This window comes from Amphiprion ocellaris, chromosome 12 (assembly GCF_022539595.1).
Source record: "Amphiprion ocellaris isolate individual 3 ecotype Okinawa chromosome 12, ASM2253959v1, whole genome shotgun sequence".
NCBI lineage: Eukaryota > Metazoa > Chordata > Actinopteri > Pomacentridae > Amphiprion > Amphiprion ocellaris.
The window spans coordinates 8,118,147-8,134,408 of NC_072777.1; the positions used below are offsets into that span (position 1 = coordinate 8,118,147).

The 16,262-nt window shown below is 43.0% G+C and overlaps 1 protein-coding gene across 2 annotated transcripts in view; it reads left to right on the plus strand.

Moving 5' to 3' along the window:
- The window catches only part of LOC111576617 (rho guanine nucleotide exchange factor TIAM2), a 68,743-nt gene that overhangs the window by 32,551 nt on the left and 19,930 nt on the right, over positions 1 to 16,262 (plus strand). For both annotated transcript variants that reach the window (XM_035953818.2, XM_055016058.1), the window contains exons 3-8: positions 1,214 to 2,440; positions 3,439 to 3,913; positions 5,389 to 5,564; positions 7,803 to 8,027; positions 11,641 to 11,826; positions 11,946 to 12,092. In XM_035953818.2, the coding sequence (XP_035809711.2) occupies positions 1,220 to 2,440; positions 3,439 to 3,913; positions 5,389 to 5,564; positions 7,803 to 8,027; positions 11,641 to 11,826; positions 11,946 to 12,092 (2,430 nt within the window). In that variant the 5' untranslated portion in view covers positions 1,214 to 1,219. The remainder of the gene's footprint in view (positions 1 to 1,213; positions 2,441 to 3,438; positions 3,914 to 5,388; positions 5,565 to 7,802; positions 8,028 to 11,640; positions 11,827 to 11,945; positions 12,093 to 16,262) is intronic.

The window sequence follows — 16,262 nt, forward strand, 5'->3', positions numbered from 1 at the left end:
AGTGAAGAAGTGCCTTAAACCTGCATTCTTTCTATCAGCCAGCAAGGGGCGACTCCTCTGGTTGCAAAAAGAAGTCAGATTGTATAGAAAAAAATCATGCCATTTTTTACTTGATTTACTACCTCAGTAAATACTTTACTGATGAGTTTATGGTTGCAATTACTAGTTTAAAGTCTCCTTCAATACAGCATGACATTCATTTTGTAAATTATAGTTCAATTTAGAGTAAAACAGACAATAAAGCAGGGTTTGTTTTAGGAAGGGGCTACATTGTCACTACTGTACAGTTGTGCATTGGGTCCTCGAGTACCTAACCAGATCTGTTACTCATTTACTGCATCCAGTTTCAAATAAACAAGCTGCCTCAAAATGGCACAATCCAATGGGTGATGACATGGTAGCTGCACTGATGTGTATGTACGGTCTACGAGCAGGGATCGGCCAGAAAGTTATGTCTGAAAACTCCGTAAAGGTGCAGGTAATTTTAAATTTGGCGGTGCATGTCCAGAGACAGCAAAGACAAACTGCGTCTGTGTAAGTCCCCGTTGTTCAAAAGGGAAAACTTTTGCGTCAGCCAGAATTCTTTACAATCTGTTGCTTTAATTTTGGTAGGTTTTACTGTTTACTGGACCTACGAAAAACAAAGAAGTCCAGCGTGTCGTTTGAAATAAAGCCTGAATTCTGGAAATCTCCACCAGATGTTGTCAAGTGAAACGAGTCCAGGTGCATCAAGAGGAAGAATGTGTGGAACTGTCTATGTGCATTAACAGCGCACAGAATTTCAGACTAATTGGGAGTCAGTTCGCTTTTTCCCCTATGCCACCTAGTAGGTACATCTGACCCTGGTAGCATTGGTGGTGGAGGTAGTGTTTATAGTAGTAACAGGGTCTCTGTTGTAATACATGATGCAGAAGTGATAGAAATCACCCCAGTAGCAATGATGAGGTACTTGCAGTAATGCTATAGTTATAGTGGCAGCAGCTTTGCATTTCTTTTGACAGAAAAAAAAGGTAGCAGTTAAATTATTGGTTCAGCACCAATATTAATCTGAATCAGTCAGTATATTGGCCTTAGAAAACAGTCAAATTTATCTTTGATGTCTGTCTTCATGTTTACTGGCAGACAAACTGCAGCGCTGGTAGTTTTTGTGCTGTTATTCACGTCGTCCGTCTGTCTCATGTTGCTGACTTCACCCTCCTTGATTCCGCTCCAGGTGGTGATGGGAAACACAGACAGTCACAGCAGCTTTGCCTCTCCGGCCAAGCCTTCCTGCTCGCTCAGGTTTTCCTGCAGGAGGGAGGAGGTCCCGTCAGCTCGCAGCTGGTGGAGGAGCAGCCAGGGGAGCTGCAGGAGCCGAGGGAGGAGCTACCTGAACCAGCACGTCGCCGGCCCGCCGTACACGTCCTGGCATTACGAACACGCAACCAAAGCAGCCAGAGGAGGCCCCAAGCTGAAAGCAGGGTCTCCTCAGAGGTACAGCAGAGCGGAGCGGGCGCAGGGCGGCTGCAGGAGTCAGTTTGGATACCTGGGAAGTGGTGCCGGTACCAATGGGATTTGTGGCGAACGGGCGTCTTTGGAGAGTGGTGGTAGCCCTAAGGTGCTGCTCAGCAAAGATGGCAGCATGAGGGTGGAGTTCACCAACAGCAGGGTTGTTCCTGTGGAGCCGCAGGGGCTAACCGGCCTCCCCGCCATCGCCACCACAACCAGCACCGCTGCAGGCCCAGAGCCGTCCCTCCGCACCAGCAAAGGCAGCTCGCTCAGCTCCGACGGCTCCTGGTACGACTCGCCGTGGGGCAACGGTGGCGAGCTGACCGACAACGTATTTGTATGCAGGCAGAGCGTGGATAACAGCAGCGGATACACCACCTACTCCTCCACCCGTACGGAGGAAACCGCCACCAGCAGCAGTGGCTACAACGCCTTCTTCTCAGCTCCGGTGGAGGACATCTCACCTGGATTTACCTCCACCCTCTTGTTCCCCACCGCAGAGACCAGCGAGTTCACCTCCACCGCAGGTTACAACACCTGCTCCTCTGGGCGAACAGAGGACAGCGGTATTGGAGACTCAGTGATTCTGCAGCCTGATCTTAGAGACTTCAACCTGCTCTCACCTTCCAGTGTTTACAGCAGCCACAACACGCTGGCCGCCTTCCCCATCGGACCAGATACCTCGCTGCAGCAGCAGCAGCAGCAGCAGCAGCAGCCGAGGACCACCTCCTCCTCTTCCGTCTCTTCAGGGCTGCTGGAGGACGTCACCCAGGAGGAGGAGGGTTCAGTCAGAGGCGTGAGGAATCATTACTCCTCCTGTACGCTGCCCTGTCGCAAGGTCGACCCTGTGAGCACCGCCGCTGGGAACAACCGAAAGGACTTCCTGAAGAGCCGAATCAGACGGCTGAGCGACTGGACCGGAAGTCTGAGCAGGAAGAAGAGGAGAATCCAGGCAAGAACCAACAGCAGTGACAAAATAGTTATTAACAGTAATTAGTTTTAATTTACAAATCTTTAATTTTCCATTTATATGTTGTAGTTCTTGTAGCAGTAACGTAATACCAGCAGTCATTGTAATAGGTCTGCTTGTGGCCTACAGTTGTCAGGATGAATGTCTCTGTCTCTACCTGAGACCTTCACATGTTTTACCATCAGTGCTGAATATTCCCACATCTCTTGTCCTGCTGTGGAAACACAAATCACTACACTGACAGAACTTTTACCCCCTGAGAAATTCTTGAAATGTTTGGTTGTAAAACACAATAATAACCATCAAAAGCTAATGTTTGGCATTCTTGGTCATAAAAGGACTAAAATATTATTACAGTTTTCTGTCGATCAACTAAACGCTGCAGTTTGATATTAAGTTGACTTACATATCTACGTTTGGAGTCGGTGCTTGAATAGAGCTGATACTCGCCATTACAACGTATTAGCATCTTTTGATTCTTGCCGACAGTAGTACACCTGCCCACTGCCCAACAGTCCCTCTCTTCCTATCCTTTGCTGCTTCATAGTTGTGCGATTGAAATAGTATATTGGGAGGCCGTTTAATGGTTCACAGTTTGTTTCTTTTATGCTGACAGTGCAGCGTGCAGCGCTTTCACACCCAGTTAACAATAATTAAATGGAGAATTGTGGTTAGAGAAATTAACTCATAAACACATTTCAGTCCTTAAAAGTGAATTTGCCAAATAACTGCAGCAAATAAAACCTTACAAAACCAGGGTCAGAAAACAGAAAGTCTGAGTTTAGTAAATAAAGGAAATATAAGTTCTGAGTGACTAGTGGACACAAGAAGAATCACAACAGCACTTTCAGTACAGTTTATGTGGATGTTTGTCTGATTGCTGCTTGAAGGAAGTCTATTTCTACTGTAACACCTTAGACTTGAAGCTTTGATAGTAAATTAAAACTGTAGATTAAAGCTTTGGTCTGATTTCTCTGCAGGAGCCCTTCAACAATGACTCTGGTGATGTCTTTATCAACGGACTGAGCTCTGGTCTAGCTGGCTGCAGCACACTGTGGTCTTCCAACCCCCTGTGCTCCCTGAACCAGAACCACTTCCCCTCGGTCCACTGTGGCGCCTTCAGGAGCCTGAACCAGACCAGCGACGTTCAGCGGCAGAACGTCTATGAAAACTTCATGCAGGAGCTGGAGACGGGCTGCAGCAGCGCGGCCGACCGGACCGAGCCTTCAGATGGGGAGGGAGACGAAGGGGACGAAGATGAGGGGGAGGAGGAGGCTGATGGGGAGGTGGAGGTAGGAGGAGGAGAGCAGCTGGATGTCCTGTTTGAGAAGGAGCAGGGCGTGGTGCGACGGGCCGGATGGCTCTCCTTCAAGGCTCTGATCACCGTCAACAAGGACAGGAGGCTGGAGCTGGTCGCCCGCCGCAAGTGGAGGCACTACTGGGTCACACTGAAAGGTACTTCCCTCTGCATGAACCACAAACAGAGCTGAGGGCTAGGAATTCATTTTATAGTCTGATGTTCTACATTTACATAGGATTTTGATTCACGGGGAATTGTAGTGATTTTTCAGGCGTGTTTCCAGGTGTTACTGCTGCGATAACTTAACTCTATAGGATGCAGGTATAAGCCTGTCATCGGCCAGTCATTTCAGTTGGCTTTGTCCCTCCCTACTTGTGTGGTAGCATTGTCTTCACTACAACAGACGGCAACAACAACCTTAGAGCAGCAACCTACCACACTGAAAAGGTTCAAGTTTTGCAGAGGATTTGGATTGTGTGGTAAGGCATGGCTGTTGTTTTTTTGTTGGATCATCCAATTCAGTCACAGTGCTCCTCATCCAACATGCAAATGTTCCACCAAAACAGTTCCATTTCTCATATTTTGAGGAAACACTGAAGTTGCATCTTTTGCTTAGTCTCGCCCATGACGACCAGGATTGTTTTAAAAACAGTATGTAGCAGATTGATGATTAGGTGCAGCCAGACCATTCTATTCTCGCTGCGAAAGTGAGACTACTGCTGCAAGTGTAAAGAACAGAAAGTAGTATGAAGCCTTTAGGGCCTTCATAGGGAGCCCTGTAAAGCTGCCTCTACTGCAGATTGCATTAGTGGCACTGACCTCAACAGACCCTGAACTTATCTGCATTCAAAAAATATCAAACAGCAGCTCAGTTCACTTTCATACAACTTCACGGAAAGCAGATGCTCTGAGAAACATGTAACATGCTTAAGTGTGTAAGATTCAGAATTAACTGTTGTAAAATATTCTCTTACATCGGGTTGATTGCTGCACCCAGCTGAGTTCTGCTAATGTTGCAAATATTCAAATGCTTCCCAACGTAAAAACAGAATAAATCAAGTGTCCAGTCAAGCTTAACGCTTTGTGCAGGTTATTTTACTATATGTGCAGCACATAAACCTGATGAGCCAGAGTTGCCCAATTAAAAACCTTAGCAAGTGCTAATTTTAACTGAAATAATGATAGCAATGCTGTAATTAAGCTAATTTGGCTTTTTCCAAAAACACAAACCACAAGAAAACAGCCAAATATTATTTTATCACTGAAGTATTTTTTACAAAAACGAGCTCCAGTCAACATTCGGCATCATAAGTTGTGGAAAAATTCGAATTCGGAAGATCATTACACCCAAGGGTTTAGCTGCTTTGTGGGTAACATGGGCACCAGGTTTAACAAGGATAAATGGAATGAAAAAAAGATGATGTCTCTGGTTTTGCTGCATTATTTCTGATCGTTTTGTTTTAAATAGGCCATCAGAAGTCTGATGATCAGAGATTGTGTTCCATTTTTCCCCATTAAACCTTTTTTTTCTTAATGAATTCATTGTGTGATTACCTGACTTCCATATCTGAATAAGACCCAGTGAGTAAAAGACATAATTGAACATGGATGATCTTTCTTTTCCCCTCAGGTTGCACTCTGCTCTTTTATGAGACATATGGGAAAAATGGTGGCACCGAGCAGGAGCTTTCTCCTCGCTACGCTCTGCTGGCCGATGACAGCATCGTCCAGGCTGTCCCCGAACATCCCAAGAAGGAACACGTCTTCTGTCTGAGCAACTCGTACGGAGACGTCTACCTGTTCCAGGTGAGAGAGCATGTTGCCATTGCCATGTTTATTTTGTGACAGCTCTGACAGCTGAGAACTGAGCTGTGCAATCGCAAGATCCAACCTCAGGTGCTGGAGCGTCCTTGAACGCACCACCATTAAATGTTACCATCTTGTTCCTGTAAATAATTCTGGTGCTGTGACATTTTTAACATTACCAAGTACAATTGCAATTGGTTTCTGGGAAATATTCCCTTCATTCTCTCTATATTTGAACCCATTTTCTCTCGATTGTCTGTCTTTTGGTTGCTGGCTGCATCTCTTTTCCCATCACGCTCTGTCATTTCAACCCCAGAACAGTGCGTAGGAATGGTATGTGGTGTTACACGGGGCTGTGGCTTCTCACCACAAACATTCACACAGCCACGGGACACAGTTTAGGATTTTCTTTGCATGTGTTTTGCTTTGTAATGACTGTGCTGCTGTGGGCATTTCCTCCATCTGCTGCCAGTTTTACACCACCATCAGCGAGGGGGAAGAAGGGTGGAATGCAAAACCAAAGATAGTCTCAGTAGTAAGATCACATTTTAGAGACTAAGGGGATCCACAGTTCTGAACTGAAGCCTTTAAGTTTGCTCGCTTCTTGGCGGACAATATAACATATGTGAAGCGGACAGCTGTGAGGCTGTTAGAAGAGCTGCACCAAAATTAAACTGATTTATTCTCTCATCTAATTCAGGATATTCCTTGATCTCAAACGAAACAAGCAGTAGAACAGCAGGATTTTAGAGGTTCAGGGGTCACAGCGCTCTAAAATTAGATGCTGCATATTTCCTGTGGCAGCGGTGATGTCGACCCGTGATTTAGCAAGGGAGCATTTATCTCTGTGATGTCCCTCCTCACACTTTTACGAGCTCAGAGAGCACTTCTTTATTCCCATAGTAACTCTCACTTCTCTCAGCACTAGAGTGTGTTTACAGACACACAAATCACACAGCGGGCCTCCTCCAACACGTCTCCATGGATCCCTGGAGCTTCGCTGAGGAGGAGGAAGGGGACCGAGGTGTCGAGGAGCTTTTGTCAGAAGCTGAAAGGAGATGAAGATGGAGGGTGGAAGAGGGTGAAAGCTGCTAATGGGAGTCACAACACCCGGCTAATTACTGCAACAAATGTTCTTCTTTACGACAATGACCCCGACAAATCCTCTAACACGTTTTCCTTCTAAACAAAAACGCCTGTTAGTGTCATGAGATGTTTGTTCTTGAAGCCTCAGGGATTGAATTCAGACCATGAGGGGAAAGTAAAAATGCTTTAAAGTGCTGCTTTCTACTGCTTCTGTTTTGCTCTTAAAGGGACATTCCCTGTTTTTTAGCTCAGTCTCATATTTCACAGCTCCTTTCTCTCGGTAGAACGTCTCTGCAGCAAGGTTTCCAAATGAATGCAGCACAAATTTTAATCAAATTTCCAGAAAATTTGAATTAATGCCTGTTTCCATCCACTAGAGTTATGTGAATATTCAGAGCAGGTGGAAGGAAAAGGACACAGTGAGATGAGATCATTCAAAGGGCTCCAGTCAAAGCTCAGAAAGAAAGTGGAAAACATGATGGAACTGATACATTTCTGTTAATTTTGTGTATTAATGTGAGGTGGGTTACAGAGTAACTCCGCACACAGCAGATGGTTTTTTTTCTAGTTTTGTCTCTCCAGGAAGTGAAGTCTCAGTGATCTGAGTATGTTTCAGTTGGTTTTATTGATACATCAACTATTCTACCTCAGACAAGAGTAAAGAAAACTGCCAGATTTCCCCAAATTTTGGACATTACCACTCGGAGTTGTTCGAGCTGAAAAGGAAATGGAGCATGTGCATGAAAACATCCATCCATTATCTAGACACTGCTTAATCCTCTGTAGGGTCGTGGGGGGCGGATGCTGGAGTCTATCCCAGCTGACTTCAGGTGAAGACACTCACATTCACACCTATGGACAGTTTAGAATCAACAATTAACCTCTATGCATGCACAGGGAGAAGATGCACGATCCCAGGCCCAGGCCGGGACGCAAACTGGGGATTTTCTAGCTGCGAGGCGACAGTGCTAACCACCGAACCACTGTGCAATCCAGTGAAATCCAGTGCTCAGACACTGCTTTGACTGTGATATCTACAACCAGTCTTCAACCAATGTAGTTCAGTTTATTCTAGTTTGTCGCTGCAGCTGTCAAACACTCAGTGAACCTAAACTCACACCATTTGTTTTTATATCCATCTGTCCCACCCAGGCCACCAACCAGACCGACCTGGAGAACTGGGTGACAGCGATCCACTCTGCCAGCGCCTCCCTGATGGCGAAGCGTCAAGGGAAGGAGGACACGCTGCGGCTGCTGCGCTGCCAGAGCCGCTCGCTGCTGCACAAGATCGACATGGACGGGAAGATGAAGAAGATGGCCGAGCTGCAGCTGTCCGTCATCAAGGAGCAGAAGAACAGGAAGGCGGTGGAGAGCCAGGTCAGTGTTTGCTGGGATCGATGCTGGACCAGCACTAAACTGGGCTGTTCAGGGTGTTAGAAATAGAAACTGCAACATGTTGAACTGTTTACACCAACATCAGAGGTTTTATAATCACTGCTGCAGAGCTACAACATTCAGTCAAATAATGGATTAGTCAGCGACATTTGCCATCTTAAATGGGTCCAGCTTTCAGGATTTTTTTCCTAAATTGTAAGCAAAAATTGAATGTCTTAACTTTGGAATCTGGGTGGTTACAACATTATTTTCTCTCACTTTATTGACAACACTAGAAATTGATCAATCAAGAAAATAATCGGCAGAATAATCAACAATGAAAATAGTTGTTAGTTCCAGCTCTACAGTGGGGACACCCAAGCTAACACCGTATAAACTCAAGAGTTGAATCAGTTTGTCAGGAAACAAAATAAAAATCAAACAATTTTCATTAAAAAATCTTTAATTAGGCAAAAGGAAAAAATGATCCAACATGATTATGTTGCCTGTTGGTCAGTTAAAACAAAAGACATTTAAAGCCACCTGGGACTCAGGGCAGGTCATTTTTATATTGACGAAATATGTTAATCAAAAAATAAGCAGGAGATTAATAAAGATTTAAGATCAAAATTCCTTGTAGTTGCATTTTAAATAATTCAGGAAGGCACATATACTGTATATTGCGATATTAAATGCACTTTCACTGCATAATGCATTTGTGAGTGTCTCCTCTGACAGTGTAAAGGGAAAATTTTGACACCTAAGTCAAAAGTTAAACCATGCAACAGGATGAACAGGTTTCATTTGAATTGGTTAACTTCCTTTTAACAAATCATTTAGTCTCACATTCACACTTTAAGTTTGGATTTCTCCTCTACACCAGATACAAGTATAGCAGAAGAAAAGAGATAATTTCACTTGTTAGAGAAGTTTGCTTCTTTAGGACAGTAGCTAGAAATGAGCATCAGTACCTAAAAATATTACAAATCACATAAGAGTAAGGCTTTTGGAAAGAGGAACAACGTCGTCAAAACTTTCTAGGTAAAGAATGACCCCATCAAGATTAGCAGGGATCAAATTTTGCCAATGGAAGTGAATTGATGGTTCGGAGATTCTGTGGAGGTGATGCCTTTTTCAGCTATGTTAACACAAGCATAATATGCATTTGTCTTTTGTTTCTTTTAGGTTTTCTTTTTATTTAAGGGTGGGGAAAAAAACAATCATTGTAACTGATTGCAATACAACTAACACCATTTTACTTAAATCGTTTGACAAACTGACTCCATGTGTTCCAGCGTTTAGCAGATACGTTTGTCTTACGTCTCCAAGCGGATGCCATCACAGTGAAGCAGTCTGATAATGCAGGCAGTCCTGGAAATAACCTTTTCTCCATGATGACTGTTTTTAATGGCGACCACCATCGTTCTGACCACGTAGAATGTAGAGGAACCAAGAAGTCAGTCGTGGTGGCATCTTTAAAACATTTTCCGTGCTGTCTCTGATTATCATCCCGTAGCTGGAAATCCCATGACATTCTGAAAACACATGATAGTGATTTCTGAGGGCCCGCAGGCTCCGCAGCAGGCTGTTAGAGCTGCTGCTATTAAATAGGTTTAAATCTCTGAGCATGGCGACTTGATTTGATGAAATAATATCACATGGGTTTGGATTGTTTTCCAGTCACGTCAGAACAATGCGAACCCTGAGCTGAGCTGAAAGTGTCAACACCAGCAAACTGACAGCAGCAGCAGGGATGAGGCCTTTTATAAAGTTGTTACCGTCCTGCTGGTATCGTCAGCAGCTGCACCAGTCAGAGGAAACTCTCAGTTAGTAACGGTTGAAGTCGTTACGTAACAAACAGCCTTGAGGATGTTCTTCAGCTGCACGGCAGAAAAACATCCGAGCTCGATCTCACGTGGAGTCGGGTTTAATATCAGTTCCAGATGTGTTGGGGCTGTTACCGGCGGCCTGGAACAACGCACGGCTTCCCGCTAACGACGGAGCCAGACGAGGCCGTTAAGGTGATACCGGGAAGCAAATGTCGAGGTGGTGACGGCAGCCGAGTGTCACATCTGCACCTCTAAGTGACCAGAGCCAGAAAGCGACATCCTCATCGGCCTCTTTCACGTCACAATCCTGTCGTTTTCCAAAGACGTTACAGGACTTAATATTCACAGTTATTATGTTTTAAGTTTATATGCAGCTCTGGCTCACTAACATGGCTTTTAAAACTTAACTCTTTGTTGATGGATGCTATGTTCTTTTTAATCTATTCAAAATGTATACACGACCCCCACAGCCATCCTCTGTCTCTATATTAGACTCGATAATGCAGAAATGTCTAAAGCCCTTTTTCACTAACTAACCGATATTTAGTTCATTTACAGCTGCTGTTCTTGACTCAGAAAATCCCAAAACACAAAATCTTTCATTGTTATTGAGAAACCAGCAATGGAAAACCAATTTTTATAGATGGAATTATCTATAAAATGACAGAAAATAAGGTAAAATAGCTGCTGCAGGTTCCTCCCCACAAATGTGACCTCTTTGGATGATGTGTGTCTCACATTTGAGAAGCTAGAAAAGGCATTTATTTGACTTTGACCTTATTTTCATTATAGAAATCATTGCATGTTAGTGTTGTGATGATTGACTGATCAATTGTTGCAGCCCTTGTCTTAGATCTGGTACCTGATGAACTGTGGGCAGAGAGTGGACTAATAATAGCAGCTAGAAGAGCCTCTGTTGATTGAATGCTGCTTTATCAGCATCACTTCAAAGGGCTTAGCTTAGTTAACACCTTTAGTTCAGCACTGACAGCTCAGCTAGCACCTGACCAGCAGTTAAACTTTGAAAACAACATGTTATCAGCATTACGTACACATTTTTACATTTTTATTGTTACTGGAATAACTTATTGCTGAAGTTGAGCAGACTTTGCTTCGCTGTGTTTCAGAGGTCTCTGTGTTCCTGTTCGCAGCAGATTGAATCCCAGCAGCAGACTAATACCTGACAGCAGATGTAAGGAAACAGAGAGTCCAGATTGGACGTATCATTTAGCAGCTGGTTAATCTCTTTCTGTGAACTGTGAAACTGATCCCAGCGCTGTTGTTTGAACTCAGAGGTCCTCTGACTGCAGATTAGGGGCTAATCTTCCTACTCGACATTCAATTACACATTTACTCTGGAGAGAAGGAGGACAGGGAGAGCTGAGAGGATGGTGAAGATGGAAAATGGAGGAAATGTTCTTATGATTTAGTAAATGATTTGTATTTCTGGTGTTTTTATAGTTAAATTGTGAGAACAAGTGAAAGAGGGGAGGAAGAAGAAAGGGAGGACAGGATGGAGAATAGATGAAGGAGGAGAAATTCCCCTTCACTGGGCCTCTATGGTGATGTTAGATTAAACTGATGGGAGGTAATCGCTTTGTGGAGTACAAAATAACTGCAAAGTTTCTCACAACAAAGGTTGAAGAAGGAATTCAGTGCAGCAGCAGCACAAACAGGCTCCTTTTAGCAGCAGCAGACACAAGAGTTGTAACAGAAGTAGTCAAGAATATATGAATGAATATGTCTTTATACAGTACATGTTTTCCTGTGTGATCGTCTGTGTTCAGATCCAGCAGTGGGAGCAGAACCTGGAGAAACTGAACCTGGATCTGTTCAGACTCAGGTGTTATCTGTCCAGCCTGCAGGGCAGCGAACTCCCAAACCCAAAGAGCCTCCTCGCCGTGGCCAGTCGGCCCTCCAAGAGCACTCTGGGACGTCTGGGAGTCTTCTCAGTGTCCTCCTTTCATGCTCTGGTGAGAGCCAATGCTTCTAACCAGCTCAAATGTTTCCCTTTGTATTGTTCAAACAAACCTCCAGTATGAGTTCGTGCACAGTCGTCAGACAGTAAATGTCTCTCTGTGGACTCACACAGGTGTGCAGTCGGGATGAGGTGACGTTGCGACGCCGTTGTCGGTCCCTGTCTGGAGGAAACAACCGGAGAAGAGGCCTGCCGTCCTCTCTGAAGGCTCTGGATGGACTGAACAGGCGCAGCAAGGACAGCAAACACTCAGCTCCCCAGGTAATAGCCTGCCCCGCTGGATATTTTAATATAAAATCTGTATGTTAACCCTCTGACCTCCCAAACCTGCCAACAGGTTTAAACATGTTTTCTTTAAAAGAACTGCTAAAATACCACTAATGATTCACCACATATCATAGCCAGAAAGTGTAAAAAAATATTTACAACTTTCTGACTCCTCCTTGAACTACTCATCTGCTTAAAATCACTATATTTAATAAAAATACCTTTAGTCTACATGTCTCATCCTAAGAGTTGCCAAGAGTTGCTAAGTATACAGTTTGTTCTCACTCGATTTTGTAAAAAGCTAAAAAATTCTCAGTGCGACCATCAAGCTGCCAGGAACTTTTTGGGTTGAACTGCAGGCAGTGTTTACACTGAGCAAATAAGAGACAAGTATGAAGACAAGATAAAAATGTGAATATTAAAATATCTTCTGGTATTTGAAATTCCTGCTGTTTTTGTTTATGGTGCTTTCAGTTTTTTTTCATATTTTGTCAGATAAATAATCAAAGAAATTCAACATTTTATTGATTTGCAAAACTATATTACAGTGAAATACGAGCCCACAGTGAGTAAAAATGTGACAAGACCAAAAACATATGACCAGAAACTGCATGTAAGAAGTATTTAGTGGAGTAAAATGAGGAAAAACTCAGGTAAAGTACCTGAAACTGTGCTTGACTATTGAGCTTTAGTGAGTATACTCCGTTACATTACATTTTACGACTCCTGGACTGAAGTCTTGCGTCATCTCTGGTTTAAATCCTTTGTTTAGTGTCCGACCTCCCTCTCCTCTCATTATCTGTCTGCTTCTGTACTCAGCTTTCCAAAAAAGGCAAAGCGCCCCCCCTCAAAAAAAACCCTGTTCTCACATGCTGTAATCTGTCTCTGAATTTCCCATCATCCTCGGCTCCTGAAGGTCCTCTCTCGATAAACAGTGAGCTATTTTGGGACCCTGAGAGTCCGGGATTCAGAGTCAGGGGGATAAATCTGTCAGCGGCTCTCTCTCTACAGCTGGAGGTTTATTTTGGCTCCGATTCTGACCGTCAGACGCTTTTCGAACACCACAACACATGTTAACAATCCAATTTTGTAGACAATCAGAGCTGCAGGGTTTGAAGGATCTCAGCATGTCACCTGCTCCCTCCTGCCCTCGAGCAAGGCACTTAACCTACAGAGCATCTAATCTGTGGTCTTCCTGCTGCTGCTGATGCTACTACACTATGGTCAAAAGTATGCGGACATCGTGGTTTGCTGTGGGAAATTGCTGCCACATGTTGCTGTAGTTTGGCTGTCAGCTGATAGTTTAGTTTACATGAAACTGACCAATCAGAGGACTCGGTATGTTCTGTATGTGTGTCTGGTTCTTCAAAGTCAACGTTTGTTTTCTACAAGCTTTAGAGATGTTCTAAACACCTGCTATGGTTTTCCTGGTTTAAAGGATGGTATAAAGAACAATTTTCTTAGGTAGAACTTAAAGTCTGTAGGGTGGGTATTTCAGCATTATTCAAAAATTGTGTGTAGTGATAACTTCAGAAAGCAGACATAGCCTTTCCCATTTATTATATGATGTTATAGGACAAAAACTGACTCAACAAAAACATTTTCTGGTCAAAAGTACACTACCGTTCGAAAGTTTGGGGTCACCCAGGCAATTTCGTGTTTTCTATGAAAACTTTTTGGCATTGTTACGAATTTGTAATTTGTTATTTGTTATTTATTTATTTATTCTATTTTTTGTTTTCTTATCCCTGTTCATACCTTTGTTATTGTTTTACAATTCAAATTGAAAATCTTCATAAATAAAATGTTCAAAAAAAAAACAACTCACTTTTATTCATGTGCTAACATAATTGCACAAGGGTTTTCTAATCATCAGTTAGCCTTTTAACACCATTAGCTAACACAATGTAGCATTAGAACACAGGAGTGATGGTTGCTGGAAATGTTCCTCTGTACCCCTATGGAGATATTCCATTAAAAATCAGCTGTTTCCAGCTAGAATAGTCATTTACCACATTACCAATGTCTAGACTGTATTTCTGATTAATTTAATGCGATTTTCATTGAATAAAACTGCTTTTCTTTCAAAAATAAGGACATTTCGAAGTGACCCCAAACTTTTGAACGGTACTATATGTGGAAGTCAAGGTCTGCATCCTGTAGTTTGCTTTTATTCTGGGTCTGTGTTTCTTGTACGGGCTTCCTACTTTCAGCGATGGGACATTTATTTCCTCCTACATACAGTGAGATTGTAAACAACAGACAACTTTGTCAACAGTTTGTGTCTGTTGTGTGTCTGTTTTGATCTGAAAAGCCAAAATTAGCTCCATGGAGGAACAGTTTTCCCAATTTAGTGGAGAAAGAAGAACCTTAAAATCAAGTAACATGATGCGTTATTCACTCATGGCCACTAGAATTAGACACAGGTATAATAATGTATCTAATGGCAACGTGAAAACAATGTTTAGGTGTCTCTGGTAGTAATTAACCTGCAGAGGATTATCAGCTGAATCTGCAGCTCCTCCCAGCTTTACGGAGCTTTAATGTGAGTTTCAGCTGCTTGTTTAGCTTCCTGGCTTAATCTTCACTGTTGTGGTTCTCTCTCTGTCCTTACACCCTCTTACCTCAACAACACAACAGGTTGAGTCCTAATGACCCCCAAAATGTCACATAGGAGTATTTGAAATGTCGCTGGACAAAGAGCGAGAACATCCACGTTAGTGGCATAAGTCTGTTAAAGGACTTAATCCAAGACTTCACTTCCCATGTGGAACCAACATTTTTTAGACTTAGATTCATTTTGAGTTTACTTATTACTCTTTTTTTCTTAAATTGTGCATGTTTTTAAGTCGGTGTTTGGCCAGGAATACTGAAAAGCTCATTGTTCAGATTGAAATAGGCCTTTGCACATCTCAGACAAACTTCTCTATTTTCTTAGTTACCAGGGTGACAAGCCTCATTCCATCTATAGGGAACAACAGTGGTGATGCCACCGCTTTAAAGAAAAGTTTGTGCACGCCACGCAGTTCGTATGACAGCAAGAGGTCGCCTACTGAACTGTAGATTTCTCCGCTGCGGGATCAAAAAAAGGTTTAATCTGTCTGTCTATTTAACACTGGACATTTTAATCCCCTTGAGTGAGTATCGCTGTTTTCGGGGGAGGCCAGGCTGCTTTGCTTCAACTCCAAAAAACACGGTTAGGGACGAGCTGGTGAATATAGTGGAGCATTATCAGCTAAAGAGACAGAGGTGGAGACCAAAACCAGAGATAAAACAGAAGAAATACTGGAGTTATCAGGCTCCAAATGAATCAACAAATTGCTCTGAAACTGTTTCAATCAAACCTTAAAAGGTTTATGTTCACTGCTTGTTTGTGACATCCTCAAGTGAACAAACTTTTTTTTTTTTTAATGTAGTTTGACATAAAACAAATCTCAGTAACTACACAAAAGCCATTTGGATAAGTTTAATAATTAAGGGTACAGGAATAGCCACATAATTAAAAGACAAGTTTATGATTTTTCATGTCAGGTGTCCGTGTTAACATTTAAATATCCTTTCTTCATGAAGTGGTGTTTTACAAACTTTTATCTTTGGGTAACATGAGGCTTTGTTTGTCTGCGTTAATCACATCAAGTGGATATGTTTTAAAGTGTTAATCTTCTTAGTAATAACAAAATCCCAACTTCTGGTTGCTACTCCTCCCTTGCATCTTAACTTTGCAACATAAAGGTGAAATTTTCGAAGATATCCTCTGGACTTCCCCACTCAGCCCAAGCCTTGTTTCATCTTCAGATAAACTTCAGGACTGGGAATTTTGTCCCCATCACTTTAATGTAGCCAGACCTGCAAAACCCACTTCAGTGTCGTTTTCAGACACACTTGAAAAATCCCGACCTTGTCCTTTGAAACTGAAGGAACAATTGTGGTTAAACAGAACTCCAGCATCCTCAAAGTGCTTCCTACAAAGGAGCCATGCAACAGCACAGATGTAATTCTGTAAACTGAATCTCCATCAAGGCTTCGAGGATCTGTTCTCGGATCAGATCAGATGATTCAGGCTGTGGTTTCTGGGCAGTCCCAACCCACGGAGACGGTCTGATCCACATCTCTGAAGTACATGTGGAGCTAATTGCTGCTCGACTCTGCAGGAGACAAACAGCT